This window comes from Bubalus kerabau, chromosome 5 (genome assembly GCF_029407905.1).
Source record: "Bubalus kerabau isolate K-KA32 ecotype Philippines breed swamp buffalo chromosome 5, PCC_UOA_SB_1v2, whole genome shotgun sequence".
In the NCBI taxonomy this organism is placed as follows: Eukaryota; Metazoa; Chordata; class Mammalia; order Artiodactyla; family Bovidae; genus Bubalus; species Bubalus kerabau.
In genome coordinates, this window is record NC_073628.1 from 82,527,307 (window position 1) to 82,545,670 (window position 18,364).

The 18,364-nt window shown below is 37.0% G+C and overlaps 1 protein-coding gene across 10 annotated transcripts in view; it reads right to left on the minus strand.

Moving 5' to 3' along the window:
- Nucleotides 1-4,442: 4,442 nt before the first annotated feature.
- ENAH (ENAH actin regulator) overlaps nt 4,443-18,364 on the minus strand; it is a 159,971-nt gene continuing 146,049 nt past the window's right edge. For 6 of the 10 annotated variants that reach the window (XM_055582002.1, XM_055581999.1, XM_055581993.1 and 3 more), the window contains 3 exons: nt 14,000-14,078; nt 8,015-8,072; nt 4,443-7,451 (listed from right to left, as the gene is read on the minus strand). In XM_055582002.1, the coding sequence (XP_055437977.1) occupies nt 7,414-7,451; nt 8,015-8,072; nt 14,000-14,078 (175 nt within the window). In that variant the 3' untranslated portion in view covers nt 4,443-7,413. Of the gene's footprint in view, nt 7,452-8,014; nt 8,073-13,999; nt 14,079-17,210; nt 17,274-18,364 lie in introns of all 10 variants that reach the window. The other 4 variants (XM_055582001.1, XM_055581996.1, XM_055581998.1 and 1 more) reach the window with 1 other exon arrangement.

Below are 18,364 nucleotides of genomic sequence, written 5' to 3' on the forward strand. Positions count from 1 at the left end.
GGTAGCACACACAGCAGGCTCAGAGCAAACAGGAGCTGCTGGAGGGCATTCCTCCCCTGGAAACAAAGAAGTGCTGCTTCGCGCCATCACGCCATGCAGCTCTGCAGTGTTTCCTTAACAATAGCTACTAGGCCAGAAAGAGCGAAAAGGAACTTGTCACTCATGTATGTAACTGGAGCGCGGTCTCACGTCTCACATGATCCCACAGTCACTCCTGGTCTGTGGGAATGGCTGGATGTGTGTGCTTCCAGGCTGAGGCCAAGGCCGGGAGAATAAAGACACCCGTAATCCGGTCTGTGAAAGCCCACGAGTGAGCAGTGGACCCTGGAGTAGCAGCTGCTGCTACTGCTGTTGCTGCTAAGTTGCTTCAGTCGTGTCCGACTCTGTGCAACCCCGTAGACGGCAGCCCACCAAGCTCCCCCACCCCCAGCACTAACACAGTGCTACTGGCCTCAAAGTGGTCATTTCATTGATTTTCCCTTATTGTTCACACCTAGGATGCATGAATTCCAGCGAATAGGATCAAAATTTTGAAACAATGAAAAGTGGATCTTAAGATCAGACAGTAAAACTCAGGCCCCTCTTCTTCTCTTAGATCAAAAAGGAAGCAAGCAAGCAAGCCAGTGGCTGTAGCACACACTGGATGATCACACGCAGAGCTGAGTGTCAGAGGCAGGCAGAGACATGGCCGCAGGGAGGACATGGACCACCCTGCAGCCTGACAGCTGGGCAAGCCGACTGGAGCCCAGGCCGATGGCCGGTCGACTTCCCACACCAAGGGAGGAGTGAGACAGCAGAGCAGGAGGAAAACACACTGTCAACTCTAAGAAAGGGGCGAAGGAGTGGATTAAAAAAAGAATCTCTCAACAATGTTTACTTTCCGAAACAAGGCTGTTTTATGTGAGGACCAAACACTACCCTCTACAGCTAAATTTCCACAACTGAAACCTACAAAGACAAGTTGTCTATGGTAAGGAAACCAAATTGTGAATTACCCCTTGGCTCAGGCCTGAAACTCCCATCTCCTTGGAAATGAACAGAAAATGAAGCCAGATTTTAATACTAACAACACTCTATTTTCTGAGTATCTAAACCTTCCCAATACTTTTCTCATGGGTTATGATTCTCCCTGGATATTTCAGTAACAAAGTCAGTGCCTACCACCAATGCTTCAAGGCACAGAACTCACTCAGGTCTACTGAGTTCATCACATCCAGCTTCCACTTGTCTGACCACTGGCACTGGACACAGCCTGGCGGCACCTGTGGTCACACAGGGCTTGGATGACAGTACTGAGCTGGTCCGCCACTGAGAGCTAACCTCAGACTTGAGGGTATGAGAAGCATCTGCGAGAACTCTGAAACATTTTACACACCTGGTGCCATGGCAGGCAGCACAGATCAAGTTTACACCCAAGCTTAACTTGGTTAATGACAATAAAAATTCCAAATGGGGACGTCTTACCTAAAATGAAACAAACTGAAAAATGTCTTTAAAAATGCCTTTCATTTTTAAAGAAAGGGACTCAGACTAAGGGTCCATGGATGTGACTAACAGCATGAAACATTAGTAAAAACTGTTAAGAATCACATCTTTAAAAGCCTCTGTGGCACATTTCTTTTGTATGGTTAAAAGAGCTTGCATTTTAAGTGTAAGCCAAGAATCAATCTTCTCAATTTCTACAGATTTGACTGGAAACTCTGGGACCTGATAATTAAAGACCCTTTCATGTAAACACCTATCAATGTACATCTCCTCAATATCAATTTTTTAAGTGCCATTTCCTGTAAAATCCAAAGGACGAACTAACTACATGCTTTTTAATATGTACTATGTCTTCTTGGAAGAACCACCATTTTAACTAAAAACCAAATATACCCATATAACATTATTCATTGCCTATTAGTGATTTCTTTATATATTTTAAAAATCATTTTATTTATTGCTAAAGAAATCATTCTTGGAGCCAAAGGGGAAAAAAGTTAAATCTAAACATGATAAACTATGAGGCTGTGATTTGTACACAGATTTTTAAGTTTATGGAATAAATGCAAACTGTCCTCTTATGAATATGTTTATCAAAATGAAAGCTGTCTTCCCTTGGAATACAGCTGAGAAAAGATCGTATCTGAGTTTTCTGCTAGATATATGCCTTTAAAAAGAGATGTAGAACTCTTTTAAGACGTTGCATCTCCTCCCTCTTACTAGGAATCTGCTGACCCAATACCAGAAGCTTCCAGGGGCCCTGCTCTCTGCTCAGCGTCTCTGAGGTACAGCTTACTGTGACTTTTGGGCTCCAACACTTAATTGAGGTTTCAGCTTTATTTATTCTATATGTTACATTCATCAGCAAGTATTTGAAGCTTACTCCATGCCTTAATTGACCCGTGCAACAGATACATCTATAATAACCTAAAGAAAAGTCCTTTTTAAATTTCTTGACCTTCACATATATTGATTTCATCAGATTTAACAGAAAACCAATAAATGTGGCAGTGATTCTTCTAACATCCTCAGTCATTGTGACTGTCATTTAGTTACCCTCTCACAGGGACTCTTTAAAAAAAAAAAACCAATTTAGAAAGACATAAATTTACATAGTTTACACATTAGGGACCTTCAGTTATATCTCCATACTGATTCAATTTGCCTCTTTTGTGAGTTCAGCATTGGTATCAACAAGGGAGATATCGCAGACCTCCATTTACGCTGATGCTGCATATCCCTAACCACCTTAAATTTACTGTAGTAATTTTCTTTTCTAATCAATTTTAGACTTTTTGAAAATTTGAAAGTTTCACTTTTCCAGTATTATGAACAAATATGAAAACCTCCTGAGCCTCAAAAAGGAACTGGAGACAACATAAAGGGAACAAACCTACCCCACAGCCTACCTGGATGTTTGGAATCGAGTCTGCATTCTAGGCCCTCAACAGTCCTTGGCTCATATAAATGTCCTTTCTTGAGAGGTTACCAACTTCAGCTTCTTAAGCAAATGTGTTTAAGAGAAAGCTACCCTTAAGAATAAATGTTCTCCAATGTGCCTTTCTGTAGCCAAAGGTACCTGGGACAATTTTAATTGCCCAGGTTGACAAAGATTCCCTATACCTACTTCAGAAGTGTCTAAATATGAATTGGCTTCTTAGCAAAAAGTCAGAGGTATTAAGCATCAGTAATTTCAATATCCTCTTGGGATCCCTTTCTCATCCCATTGAGCTTTGAGGAAATGAACAGATACGAATTCATCTTTCTATTAAAAACAAAAACAGTACTACCAGGAACAAGTCTGGAGCTTTCCTGTGAATGCTGGGGCAGCTGTCCTTAGGAAAGTGGATTATGAACAGCTTCATAAAGGACTTACGAGTTCCTACAGAGTTCCTGCACACAGTATGTTTTATGTGATGTCACTTTTATGCTTACAATCAATAGAATTTAAAGGGTAATGGTGTTGATATAAAATTATGAGGACTACAAAAAGGAATCACAGAGAAGCTGCAGCATACCTCTGGAAACTGTGCTTCACAAGATAACGCTACTCTGTAGAACTTAAGGAGCAATTCTTTACAAATTCAGGAGACAAAGTTGTATCTAGGCAAATTTGAAAGGTTACCACCTGGTACGCCATTCATTTTTAAATGGGAAGGGATTCTTAAGTTTGTAGACATTCATTCAAATTTTTACACAAAGGGAAGCAAGAACCTGAGACGGGATATAGAGAAAAAAGACAGTTAATATGTATACACCTGTAGTCTGGGTAATAACTGCAAATGTCAGTGAGTGGCAGGGACATGGGGGCCATGAGAACTGGAGAGGATGAAGGAAGGTAAAGTTATGGTCTGGTGGCAGAAAAAAGACAAAGGCTGCTGTGTTTCTAATGAAGACAGAATTTTAAAGTGAAACTCAAAATTAATACTGCGTAAGAGTCAGCTAAAACATACTGCTATATATATGCAGGTATTGAGAACTCAGTATTCTGTATAAACAAACACTACAGATACAGATTTCACTACATTTAAAATTCAGTACTCAATAAGGCCCTTTACTACACAATGTCCTTTATGCTGCAAACTATATTAAGAAAAATTTTAACTGCCATCAATGAACTTAACCTATCTCTGCTGTAGAACAAAATGGAGTAGACTTAAACACGTATCATTCTCTTGACTGTAAGACACCGTACCAAGCTGGGCCAAGAGAAAATAAGAACAAACAGGGGACACCCAACAGTTATTTCAAGCAAAAAGCAGATACATGACCACATATTCCCTTTGTATACATTACTTAGTATTTATGACTTATGAAATCTTTAAAGAATAGTGTCGTGATATGTAAACTTTAAGTAGTGAAGTCATGGATTTTAAAGAGCGTTTTTTACATTCAAAACAACTTATTTAGAATCAACAGATTATGTCAGATTATCTAAGTGTCACAAACAAGCAACATGTATATACTGCAATTTTATTTCAATCGCACAAACGAAGTTAGCGTGTAGGAAATTTAAATGGAACAGTATGGTAAAAATAGCAGAGAAACAAAAACTCTACAAAGGAAGTACACCTAGAGCATGAGGATTCAACATTCATTAGTGTTTCATCTTCAGTTCTGATTGACACTTGATGCTTGCAAATTCTGAAACAAACTCAGATCATGATGACTATTCTGAAGAGATTTCAGCACCAGCACTAAGGTTGTACATTCAGTTGGTTTGCAGTTGACTTGTTAGCCATTTACATAGTGTGTAGTACAGATTTGTCACAGGTCAGATCACAGTGTTAAAGGAAAGAAGTACCTTCCTGTAATTAGAAAGGATCCCCTAAACTGCACTCAGCTTAAGACATCCAATGTACAAGAGCACGAAAACCATCATAATAACATGGCTCCAAGGAACATAGTTTTGATAAGGAAAATAACCTAAGCTTCTGTTTCCCGTTTTAATTACTGAAATCTCTAACAATGACAAAACTGTCACACAGGACAGTAAATGTGTACAGTAATTCAATCAAACTTCTTGGAAAGAACACATTTAGCAGTCTGGGATAAAGCAGAATGACAGGAAATAAAATGTGATTCAACACTGGTTCTTTTTGTCATTTTACACAGACATGTTAATATTTAGACCAAGGCACAAAACGTTTAGTGCATAAACCAGTTTCTTCTTCAAGATCTAGCATTTTTAGCGTAGTCTTTTATCTTACTTTGGACCACTTATACCCAGTACTCTATCCTACTGTTTAACTTAATCAACAAAATCAAAAATGATTTCTGACCAGATTTATGGGGGACATAAACATTTATATCTCCAAAGTGTTTGCATAACCAAAAGTACGGTAATAAAGATGGAAATGCCTCCTATTTCTTTAAGAAAGTAGTGCTTTATAAGCTTGCTGCATCTTTAATGTCTTTACTGGTGGATGACAATGAATATCTGATAGAAAAAGAACCGCATATTAGAATTATGATAGCTCATCCATCACAGATTAATCTAAAAATGAAGTTTCTACAGAAACAAGAACTGTTTTAATATGGGAAAAAAAAAATTTCCTCATTCAAACCTCTTTGAAGTGGTGATGGCTGCAAACCTGCATTTAGAAAACTACGCTATCAACAAGCTCTGTCTTATGAAGGAAGATTAGGAAATCCAGAAAGCAGACAACAGTGGACTATTTCTTCAAAATTTTAGTAAAACTACAGATAATCAAAGATTTCAAAGCAAATATGGCACATAACAACTCAAGCATAATAAACCAAGATGGAGAGCCTGGAGAATTTTTGATTTCCTAGATTTTCAAAAAATGCTATCATTGTAACATACAGGATTGCTCCCCTATTTTAATCTCAGAAGTTTCAAAGAAAAGGGAGTGCATTGCACACACGCACACACACACACACGTGAGTGCCCACACAAACACGCACACGTACATGGTGGTAAGTAGGGCATCTAGTTCCTTCTTCCTACCACCTAAGTCTCACTTTATTTATTAAAAGAAAATTATGCAGGACCCCTCGTCGTTCTTCCCTTTATCTGATGATTTCTGTGACCTTAATTGCTGCCATCGTTGTTACTTTTCTAGTATTTCAACATAAAAGTCCGAAAGCAGCTCTGAAGTCAGGAATGTGTACCTGAACACCTGGATAACTACAGGGCACCTAGGTAATAACAACTGCCAGATTCAGGGATCAAACGTTTGAATTCCACAGTAAGACAGAATTCATGTGAAGCTCAGAATCATGTTTCAGACCATTGAAGTTACTGAATTAAAATACAAATAGCTGAAGACATGATGTAAAAGATTAAGTACTCGGTTCTGTTAACATATTTACCAATTAAAGTCACAAAATATTCCTCATCATTATTCATGCAGATAACTGAGAAAAAAGATAGTGCAGAAATTAACTTTAAATAAAAAGTTATTCCTTCCCCGCCTCCCACTCCCTATACTCTACAAAATGTTTTCCCTGGGACTAGGCCTTGAAAAGGCCACTACATATTAGTTTAACATGCATTACTGTCTGCAATTAAAAAAGCTAATTTTTGTGGTGGTTGTAATTACGTTATAAAAATGTCCACATGCATAAATCTAAAAAAGGTTGAAAACCTACCGTAAATCTACAATATATTGTTTTACATTTGACCACTGGTTTGTGTTATGTAGGAGTCATAGATTTGGTAAAGCATTGTAACAATTTAGGAAGGCATCTAAATCTTTAAATTCTGGATGAATTTTATGTTTGAATCTACAAAATTGCATGAAGGCTAAACTCGAGAGACCTCCTATCATTCTAAAATTCCTCTCTGGACAAATCATTTTTAGGACACTTTCTTATAAATGTCACCTTTTGAAAGCACATACAATTACATTTGTTCCATATTTTATGATCTTAACCTACACAGGGCTGATCTCAATTATCCATGGAATATCAAATATGATAGGAAGACAAACCTGAGAGAAACATTTACAATACAATAGCATCACTTGCTAAATTCTTCATCAGCATTCTCTGGAAAAAAAAACTTCTCAAGCCTTTCTCCTCTTTATTTTAGCAATGGACTGTGGAAAATGTGCAATTGTCTCTTGACATGAAAATATTTTCAATGTATGGTGATCTTGCCTGACGGGTTTAGTTATTTTCTGCATAACTGATATAGGAACTCCTATACGACTCTCTTCCATCCTGTTGTAAAGGTCAGAAAAAAGCAGCAAACTGGGAGGGAAATAGCTTATCTGCCAGAGTAGTAATGTTTGAAGGCTTTCAAAGTATGTTGGTTTTCCCCTCCTTCCGACTGTGTATCTCCGTTTTCTTCTTACAGCTCACAAAATGTAAGGGTTTTGTTGTTGCTAACAGTTGTTCTTCGCAGGTTTTTATTTTCTTCTTTTTCCAGATTAAAGTCCTGTCTCTCCTTAGTTTGTTTCTCTACGCAGTATTTGACTTGCTCAGTTCCTGCCTGATTGCTGGTAGGAAAAGGAAAAATAATAAAAGTAAATATAATGGTAAGGTAATATAAGTGGGTGATTCATTCTTAAGAAATCTTAATGACTGCATTCAAACTCATGGTAATACAAAGATACACTGTGCATCTTTCATTGAAGAAATCTATGTTATTATTTTTATAATATTAACATCATCAATTTGTATATATTTATATATTCTCTCCATTTTGTACACAAAATGAAAACACTGATTCTTTGGGCTCAAAACGAGAGTTCAGTGGGATGGGATGGATGAAAAGGAGTAACCTAGAGAAAGAGTGGTTTACTTAGTTTTCCATCTAAAACTACTCAATACCAGAAACTTAAGAGGAATTTTGTTTACCCTGTTTTCACAAATAATTTCCATTATATGAAGCAGAGAGACCCTCTCTTTGGCATCTGAAGCCAGGTAAAGGGCAGGATAATATGGAAAAGTAATTGTTTTATGCTCTCAAGTAATAAATGAGGTATTTTTTAATCTTCATTTTATTTAGAATGGGTATTATTAAACATTATAAGAGTAGCAAATTTGTTTAGACACTCACCATCAATGAGCTCTTCTTTTAGCTTAGTTAATTCTTTTCTCATTTCATCTAAAATGTCCTAAAATATTACAGAAAAACATCAGAAATACAGAAAATAAAGATTCTTGCTTATATAAAATTTTATGAATGTATCAAATGTTAGCTCTTTTGTTTCCAGATTCATAATTTATGACTTAGAAGATCAATTTTGGTAAATTGTGTTTTAATAGTCTTCCCTTCCCAATCTTTGCTTATTCTAGCTTAGCAAAATATGAAGCAGAATGTTTTCTAAACTTAAAATAATTACCCGGTCATGCCGTGAAAGCTATGATTCAGATAATGCCTATAAAACATATAAGAGCTCTGCTTTTAATCTAATCTTTTGGGAGCTAAGAAGCAATCCATAAACAAGTTTCAAGGAAGAAGACACAAACTGGACAATCAGCTCCTGGGAAATTTGTCATCTGGTCTGAAGTATGGGGACTGCTTATGAATCACCAGAGCTGTCAAACTAAACTTCATGGAATCTAGGATTCCCCTGGAGGGCCCTCGGGGGCTGCCCTAATAGGTGGGGAAGTAGGAGGATGGGACCCTGCTGGACATACACAGTCTTAAGACAGAAGACCAGCCACACATAGCTACTGAGCACTTGAAACGTGGCAAGTCTGAGGTGAGATGCGCTGTAAACGTTAGACACCAGACTTCAAAGGTTTACTATGAAGAAAGTAAAGTAAAATAACTAATCAGTAATTTAAACACACTGATTATATACTGAAATATTACTTTGGCTACATCAGGTTAAATAAAAATATATTAAAGTGAATCACCTATTTCTCTATATTTAATGCACCTGCTAAAAATTTAAAGTATGTGATCCATCTTACATAGAGTTGGTCAAAAAGTTCATTTGGAAAAACCCTAACAAACTTTCCAATCTGATCATATGGACCACAGCCTTGTCCAACTCAATGATATGAGCCATGCCATGTAGAGCCACCCAAGACAGACGGGTCATGGTCAAGAGTTCTGACAAAACAAGGTCCACTGCAGAAGGGTATGGCAAGCCACTTCAGTATTCTTGCCTTGAGAACCCCATGAACAGTATGAAAAGGCAAAAAGATAGGACACTGAAAGATGAACTCCCCAGGTTGGTAGGTGCCCAATATGCTACTGGAGATCAGTGGAGAAATAACTCCAGAAAGAATGAAGAGACAGAGCAGAGCAAAAACAACACCCAGTTGTGGATGTGACTGGTGACAGAAGCAAGGTCCAATGCTGTAAAGAGCAATACTGCATAGGAACCTGGAGTGTTAGGTCCACGAATCAAGGCAAATTGGAAGTGGTCAAACAGGAGATGGCAAGAGTGAATATCGACCTTTTAGGAATCAGCGAACTAAAATGGACTGGGACGGCTGAATTTAACTTGGATAACCATTATATTCTTGCTACTGTGGGCAAGAATCTCTTAGAAGAAATGGAGCAGCCATCAGTCAACAAAAGGTCCGAAATGCAGTACTTGGGCGCAATCTCAAAAATGACAGAATGATCTCTGTTGGTTTCCAAGGCAAACCATTCAATACCACAGTAATCCAAGTCTATGCACCGACCAGTAATGCTGAAGAAGCTGAAGTTGAACAGTTCTATAAAGACCTACAAGACCTTCTAGAACTAACACCCAAAACAGATGTCCCTTTCATTATAGGGGACTAAAAGTAGGAAGTCAAGAAATACCTGGAGTAACAGGCAAATTCGGCCTTGGAGTACAAAATGAAGCAGGGCAAAGGCTAACAGCATTTTGCCAAGAGAACGCACTGGTCATAGCAAACACCCTCTTCCAACAACACAAGAGAAGACTCTACACATGGACATCACCAGATGGTCAATACTGAAATCAGACTGATTATATTCTTTGCAACCAAAGGTGGAGAAGCTCTATACAGTCAGCAAAAACAAGACCGGGAGCTGACTGTGGCTCAAATCATGAACTCCTTATTGCCAAATTCAGACTTAAACTGAACAAAGTAGGGAAAACCACTAGACCATTCAGATATGACCTAAATCAAATCCCTTATGATTATAGAGTGGAAATGACAAATAGATTCAAGGGATTAGACCTGATAGACAGAGTGTCTGAAGAACTATGGACATTGTACAGGAGACAGTGATCAAGACCATCTCCAAGAAAAAGAAATGCAAAAAAGCAAAATGGCTGTCTGAGGAGTCCTTACAAATGGCTGAGAAAAGAAAGGGAAAGGAGAAAAGGAAAGATATACCCATCTGAATGCAGAGCTCCAAAGAATTATAAGGAGAGATAAGAAAGCCTTCCTCAGTGATCAATGCAAAGAAATAGAGGAAAACAACAGAATGGTAAAGACTAGAAAATCAGAGATAACGGAACATTTCATGCAAAGATGGGCTCGATAAAGGACAGAAATGGTATGGACCTAACAGAAGCAGAAGATTAAGAAGAGGTGGCAAGAATACACAGAAGAACTATACAAAAAAGATACTCATGACCCGGATAACCACAATGGTGTGATCACTCACCTAGAGCCAAATATCCTGGAATGAGAAGTCAAGTGAGCCTTAGGAAGCATCACTATGAACAAAACTAGAGGAAGTGATAAAATTCCAGTTGAGCTATTTCAAATCCTAAAAGACGATGCTGTTAAAGTGCTGCATTCAACATGCCAGCAAATTTGGAAAACTCAGCAGTGGCCACAGGACTGGAAAAGGTCAGTTTGCATTCCAATCCCAAAGAGAGAGGCATTGCCAAAGAATGCTCACACTACTGCACAATTGCACTCATCTCACACGCTAGCAAAGTAATCCTCAAAATTCTCCAAGCCAGGCTTCAACAGTACATGAACCGTGAACTTCCAGTAGTTCAAGCTGGATTTAGAAAAGGCAGAAGAACCAGAGATCAAATTGCTAGCATCCGTTGGATCATCAAAAAAGCAAGCGAGTTCCAGAAAAACATCTACCTCTGCTTTACTGACTATGCCAAAGCCTTTGACTTGTGGATCACCACAAACTGTGGAAAATTTTGAAAGAGATGGGAATACCAGACCACCTGACTTGCCTCTTGAGAAATCTGTATGCAGGTCAGGAAGCAGCAGTTAGAACTGGACATGGAACAGACTGGTTCCAAATTAGGGAAGGGAGTACGTCAAGGCTGTATATTGTCATCCTGCTTATTTAACTTATATGCAGAGTACATCATGAGAAATGCTAGGCTGGATGAAGCATAAGGTGGAATCAAGATTTCTGGCAGAAATATAAATAACCTCAGATATGCAGATGATACCACCCTTATGGCATAAAGCAAAGAGGAACTACAGAGCCTAGATGAAGGTGAAAGAGGAGAGTGAAAAAGCTGGCTTAAAACTCAGCATTCAGAAAACTAATAAGATCATGGCATCCAGTCCCATCACTTCATGGCAAATAGATGGGGAAACAGTGTCAGACTTTATTTCTTTGAGCTCCAAAATCACTGCAGATGGTGACTGCAGCCATGAAATTAAAAGACACTTGCTCCTTGGAAGAAAAGTTATGACCAACATAGCATATTAAACCAGCATATTAAAAAGCAAAGACATTACTTTGCCAACAAAGGTCCATCTAGTCAAGGCTATGGTTTTTCCAGTGGTCATGTGTGGATATGAGAGTTGGACTATAAAGAAAGCTAAGCACTGAAGAATTGATGCTTTTGAACTGTGGTGTTGGGGAAGACTCTTGAGAGTCCCTTGGGCTGCAAGGAGATCCGACCAGTCCATCCTAAAGGAAATCAGTCCTGAATATTCACTGGAAGGACTGATGGTGAAGCTGATATTCCAATACTTTGGCCACCTGATGTGAAGAACTGACTCACTGGAAAAGACTGATGCTGGCAAAGACTGAAGGCAGGAGAAGGGGATGACAGAGGATGGACATGAGTCTGAGAAAGCTCCAGGAGTTGGTGATGGACTGGGAAGCCCGGTGTTCTGCAGTCCATAGGGTCGCAAAGAGCTGGACATGACCGAGTGACTGAACTGAACAAACTTTTTGGCCAGCCCAATATTTCTATTTAATAGTGATGCTCTAGACCCTCTTGCCTGGAAAATCCCATGGACGGAGGAGTCTGGTGGGCTGCAGTCCATGGGGTCACTAGGAATCGGACACGACTGAGCGACTTCACTTTCACTTTTCACTTTCCTTCATTGGAGAAGGAAATGGCAACCCACTCCAGTGTTCTTGCCTGGAGAATCCCAGGGACAGGGGAGGCTGGTGGGCTGCCGTCTATGGGGTCACACAGAGTCGGACACGACTGAAGCGACTTAGCAGCAGCAGCAGCAGCAGCAGACCCTCTTTCCTCTATGATAACCACTCTGTCTTTACTTATTTTGCAAAATTTCTATTTATAGAGTTCAACTTGAAATAATGGATACATCCTCTAGTTAAAAAATATAAAGATTGTATAACATGAACACTAAAAGGGCTAATAAGGTGATAATTTTAATGGGTGAAAAACAACGATCCTTTGGAAGGATTATCAAATTCTATGACTTTCTTTAGCACTGTGCACACCTTAGGTAAAATTAAATAGCTCTATGTTTAAGGCTCATCTTAAAAAAAAACAACTTTTAATGTTTAAATTAGGTTGAAAATTATCAATTAGTTTATTTCCTCCATTTTCCAGTGAGGAAACTGAGGCACAGAACTAACAGATATTCTTTTTCAAATTAAGTTAAATCAGTCTTAAAATCAAATCTATTCCTCTCATCAAGTCCCCTACTTCAGACAGTCAAGAACTGACCATATTTTAATTGTGTGCAAGTGCTCCATTTCAAGATATTTTTCAAGAAAAGAAAGCCATGTTTAACACACAGGAAACAAGCGCTTGATTATCAATGACCACATGCTTTTCCAATTATATAACTCAACTGAACTGTTCAAACAGTTTTGTAGTATAAAAGTCAGGCTGATCTGAAACTGTTACTATTTGTTGCTTTAATTCCTATTTAACTTTTACTTTGAACTCATTATACTGCAACATTATTGGTACTCTTTTAAGCCCCACTCAAACTGCTGATATTTTAAAAAATGAGTGACAGAATGGGGAAAGCGGGCTCTGAAGATAAAGACAGGATTCTGATCCTGATTATGGGACTGAGTAAATTCAAATTCTCTGAACCTCTGATGTGCACAATTTGAGTACAGACACTATGTTATCTGACTACTACCAGGATTAGGAGACAATGTCACGCTAATAACCTAGCAAATGCATAACACTGAGGTCTGCCAGATAGTCGGTAAATGCCTATTATAGTGATCACTACCACTGTTATCTTTACAGGCTATTCTGAAGTGCAGGATAAGAAGACAAAGATTAAATTGTTCATTACAGGCGTAACTATCAGGTCTACAAAACTGATAGCTGTTTCACTAAGATGTCTTTAGCCTTCCCTTTCCAATCGTTTAAAACACTATCAACCTCTTTTAGAACTAAAACAGTTCAAGGTTCCAAAATTACCTATTACTCCTTCCATTTTTTTCTGTGTATATAGGTATTAAACACAATGCATACTGTGTCTAAAATACAAACAATATCTTTTTCTTATTGATTTTTTCCCCAAACCGCTTCCTTTCACAGAAATATGTGCGAGTACTCATCTTCCTTACATTCTTGCTAAAACCAGACCTGGTGGGTCTGCTTTGGCCAATGCTGAGTGCGAGCCCATTTTTTCTCTTGAACAACTGTACACCATTTACTTACATTTAACGTTTATCCTATTACATTAAACCACTGTCCCCACCCTCCACCACTGCTGGCACTTTATGCAAACTGATGAACCAAAAACTGAGGATCTGAAAGAAGTAATACAGCATGAATGCTGTTTAATTTCTATAAAAATATCAAGTCTATATTCTTTTCAAATACATTCACAACCTGTCAAATATACGTACATGGGGTTATTTTTAAAAAGAACAAGTACAAATAAAGGGAAGCTGCTGCTGGGCACCCACCTGCTTCAGCCTGTCATAGTCCAGTCCCTCTGTCTGGACTCCGTTGGCACTGGGCTGTGACGAAGGCGCAGATTTTGGTCTGGACAAATGAAATTTTCAGGACAGGTAAGTAACACTTAGCGTATTTAATGAGTTCATTAGTAATTGCAAACTTACCAACCCAACACCAGATTACAGTATATTTCTTAAAACATGTGTTAAAGAGTTAATTATCTTAATAGTTGCAGAACTAATTAGGATGTACAAAAATACTTTTCGCTTTTTACAGCATTATCAGTATAAAAAAATTAGAAAAAGTTGGTAACATGACAAAACTTTTCCAGTAAAGAGTAGAAGACAACGCTCTTTGGGCACGAGGAGGGTGGCAGGGTAACAGGTGGCATCGTGACCAGGACAGACGGGAGGCCAGCTGCAGCGACCCAGCCCAAGTAACACAATCTTGCTCTCTCCTTTTGAAACTGTACGCTATCTACTAAATATCTGGCAAACCAATGAGAGCGAAATGATGAAGACCAAACTGTTTCATTCTGTATAAATCAATTTTCAAATTCTATGCCTTGGTTTCCAGTGGCAGGGGGAGGAATTGCTTAATGAGTATGATTTCTTTGTATGTGTTCCACTCCATATCAAGCATCAAAATAAATAAGCATCTCGGAAATATGATTATTAAGTTAAAAATTAGTTATTAAGTTTTAAAAAGTATGTTCGTATCCAATTGGCTTTATGGCTATTTCCCAATGAAGTTTTTATAAAGATGGTATCTGAATGGTCATCTAACTACTTCCACAAACTTACTTTGTTTCAAAAACAGGGGGAGGGTAAGGAGACAGAAGGAGACTGTCAATTACTATTACATTTTCAAAAGTTGAGCTTCTGTTAAAAAATTTTACATGAAGAAATAAGTCTTAAGTATTAGCCATATTTTAAGCAAAAAGTTTCAAAATCAAGTCAGTCAGTCATGACTCCCTCTCCAATTCTGGCAATAAGAGAAAATACTAAGTGGAAAAATTTAGAATTTTAACTGAATGATACTTCATTTTCAGCTTTTAGTATATATTAAGTGGCCACTTTTTAAGGGTCACAAATCAACGCAAATGAAAACTATTAGGCCATATATTTCCAACTTTGCAGAATACCAATGTGAGAAATCTGAACCAAGACTTAACAGGCATAACTTTTTCAAACTTACAATTCTTATAAGGCATATTATACTTCAAACCCATAGGCACTGTGTGTGAAGATGAAATCTTGAGTCATTTAGGTTTACATCAAACATATGACAGCTTAAAAGATTGATGTGAAGGAACTCAACCAATTTTACTACATATCTGCTGCTATGTTTATATGAACAAGAAAAATAATAACTCATAAAATTTCATTCAAGAGGCACTGAATGAATAAGGCCCTGTGCTGGATAAGATTTATATGACATAGTTCCTTTCCTCTTGAGACAATATACCTTTTCACCTTGTTGAGGAGGTGACTTAATTCCACAGTCATTTAAGATGCACTGAGATCCACAGTACGCAAGTCACACTGCACTGCAGAATCCGGTCTATACAGTAGGTATCATAAACATTGACTTTTATGCATTTCCTTTACCCATACTGCCTGTTCCTGCTCTCCAGAAGTAAATTATTATTTATTCTGCTTTTCTTCTACATTTCAGATTTAATTGGTACAAACACTGTTTTGGTTTCTTTTACTAAACTTACATAATGAATATCCTTGAAAATCATGTGAATAACAATAGTTTGTTACTTAACTGGGGAGTATGTTATAAATATATCCATATTTACTAAACAATCCAGAAAATTATTGTTATATAATTTTAAAAAAATCGTGGAAACATGCAATTTGTAAAAAATTTAATTCATGCTAACATGCAATCCACCACCACCGCCGCCACCACCACCACCATCACCATGATAATTAACTAAAGGGGGGAACTTTTCATACTTAAGGAAAGACGTAATCACCACTTTTTAAAAAAGGTTTATCAACAACATTATCTCAGGGGGATACTATGTATGAAAGTGGCAAACTGGAAAGATTTACAACAGAAAATCTCATTGTTAAATGCTATTTTTCTATGTTATTTTCTAAATAAGTCTTTGGTCAAAACAATTAAACCACCTCAAAAAAAGCAGGAAAAACTATTTCACTACTGTATTATAAATACTTTATGCAAATTTAACTGGCTAACAAAAACGAACTTGCCAAATATTTTAATCATCAATGGCATGAAAATAACCGTAGCTAATAACAATGTGGTCGAATAGAGTCTGATTATAGAACTCCTTACTCACTACCAAAGACAACCTCCCGTATACTATTTATGCTCCCAGTAGACTTGATGTGTATTTTAAAAAACAGATGCATATAGTAACATGAGTATAATATCTCAGTTATTTCTATCATTAAGGTTTTCGCCATAATTGATAACAAAAAAGGGGGATTTTTATTACTTTATAACGAGAGTGCTGCCTCTAGATACTGCCTATAAAATAACTATACTGCAACTATTTAAGTCCCTGTTCTGCAAAATTAATTCTAAATATAGCTTAAGCACTTGAGGATCTTAAGAAATTGTCAGTTTTTTTTAATTAAGAAAGAAATACATGGTTCATATCCTAAGTTTTCTTAATTAAAAAATGATATAACAGGACTCATCCTAGAAAACAAATAATCTGCTCAAGGATATTAGATGTTAGGTTGTTAAAGATACTCAATTTACTGCAACGTATGTAGGAAACAGAGATTTTCCTCAAATAAATTATTCACAATGGCTATTCACTGTGGCTCTAATACTGTCCTGTCTTCCAGTGACAGAGGACAGGATCTTCTGTTCAACTTTTTAAAGCCTTGTCTTCTAAAAGGAATGGCTTTTAAAATAAAATGCAAAAGCTAGACACTCTCGATACATGTGGACTTCGATTCTCATTCTCGTATTTCAGGTATGTTGACCATTAATGTTTATCATAATCCAAATATAAACTGATGGCAGGGAAATGAATACTATTAATTTTTCTCACTAAAATCACTCCGAATTTTTTCTAAAAGAGTGTTTTAGACACAGCTAAATATGAAAGATTTACGTTATCGCCATTTTGCCTTTGTGGTGATTACCAATCCATGTAGAAAAAGCTCAGCCCTATCCTGAAAATGTTATTTAAAAGTCTCAAATCACAAAGTCACATCAGGATGATACCTGTGTAATGAATCATAGGACCTGTTGTCAAAAACAATCTGATTTTTCCTTGGAGAATCCCGTCTATGAAGGGGAAAAACCATTTAAAGGGATACACAATAGAACTCTTAAAAATAATTCTCATTTTGTTACTGTTTTACATGTTTTTAGTTATAGCAAACAGAAGAACTAAAGGTGTCCATTAACTTTAAAATAATTGTAAAAAAAAAAAAAAAGATTATTTGGAGACTAAGTCTAGTTATGTGAGGACACTATTTACTTGATAATTACAGAGAATTCTTTTAAAAAATCATTATATAGTGGCTACTTTTACATACTGTAAAACCTACTTACATAAAAATTCAACAAGTATCAAAACACAGGACATTTCTATTAGAGTGAATATAAATAAAACTACAGACTCAAATAAAAAGCACAGTAAGAATCACTGTAGCTTGAAGTATACAAAATTAGCTCTTCTAAGGAGGCAAGTAAAGAACTTTTTTCCATCTTGAATACAAGATCTGTAAGCTCCCAATAAATGCCATGGGAAGGATTCATAAATTTTCCAACGTTACATTCCAGTCATGATTTAGAGCTTTTTTTCCTAATTTATTTTTTATATTGAAGGATAATTGCTTTATAGACTTTTGTTGTTTTCTGTCAAACCTCACATGACTCAGCCATAAGTCAACATTCTTGCTTTTATTCCACTGTCTGACATCTTCACTTAATACAGAATATATATTACAGAATATTAATCCATCTTATCACTAATATAATTTTGACACTGCATATTTATACTTTCAGTACTGTGCAAGGATAAAGTGTGCTTAAATAAAAGCAAAAAAAAAAAAAAGGCTAATATACTTGTTTTCAGAAGGAATGAGGGGAGTAATTTAGGAAGAAAAGCAATACAGTTCTTTAATTGGGCATTTTAGAATGTTCACTCTGGGAAAAGAGAGGAAAACCATCTACCAGAGTTAGAACATGATTACAATACACTACTGGATAATAAGAACCCATATTTGATTATTCTATACAAAATATTTTTAAAATAGTAATGCTTAAAACATTTATCAAACTTTCTTTAGAAGTCTGAAAACTCTCTGAAAGAATATTCTGTCCTTTATTACATGAACCCAACCAGAACAAGGAACACATACATTCCACCT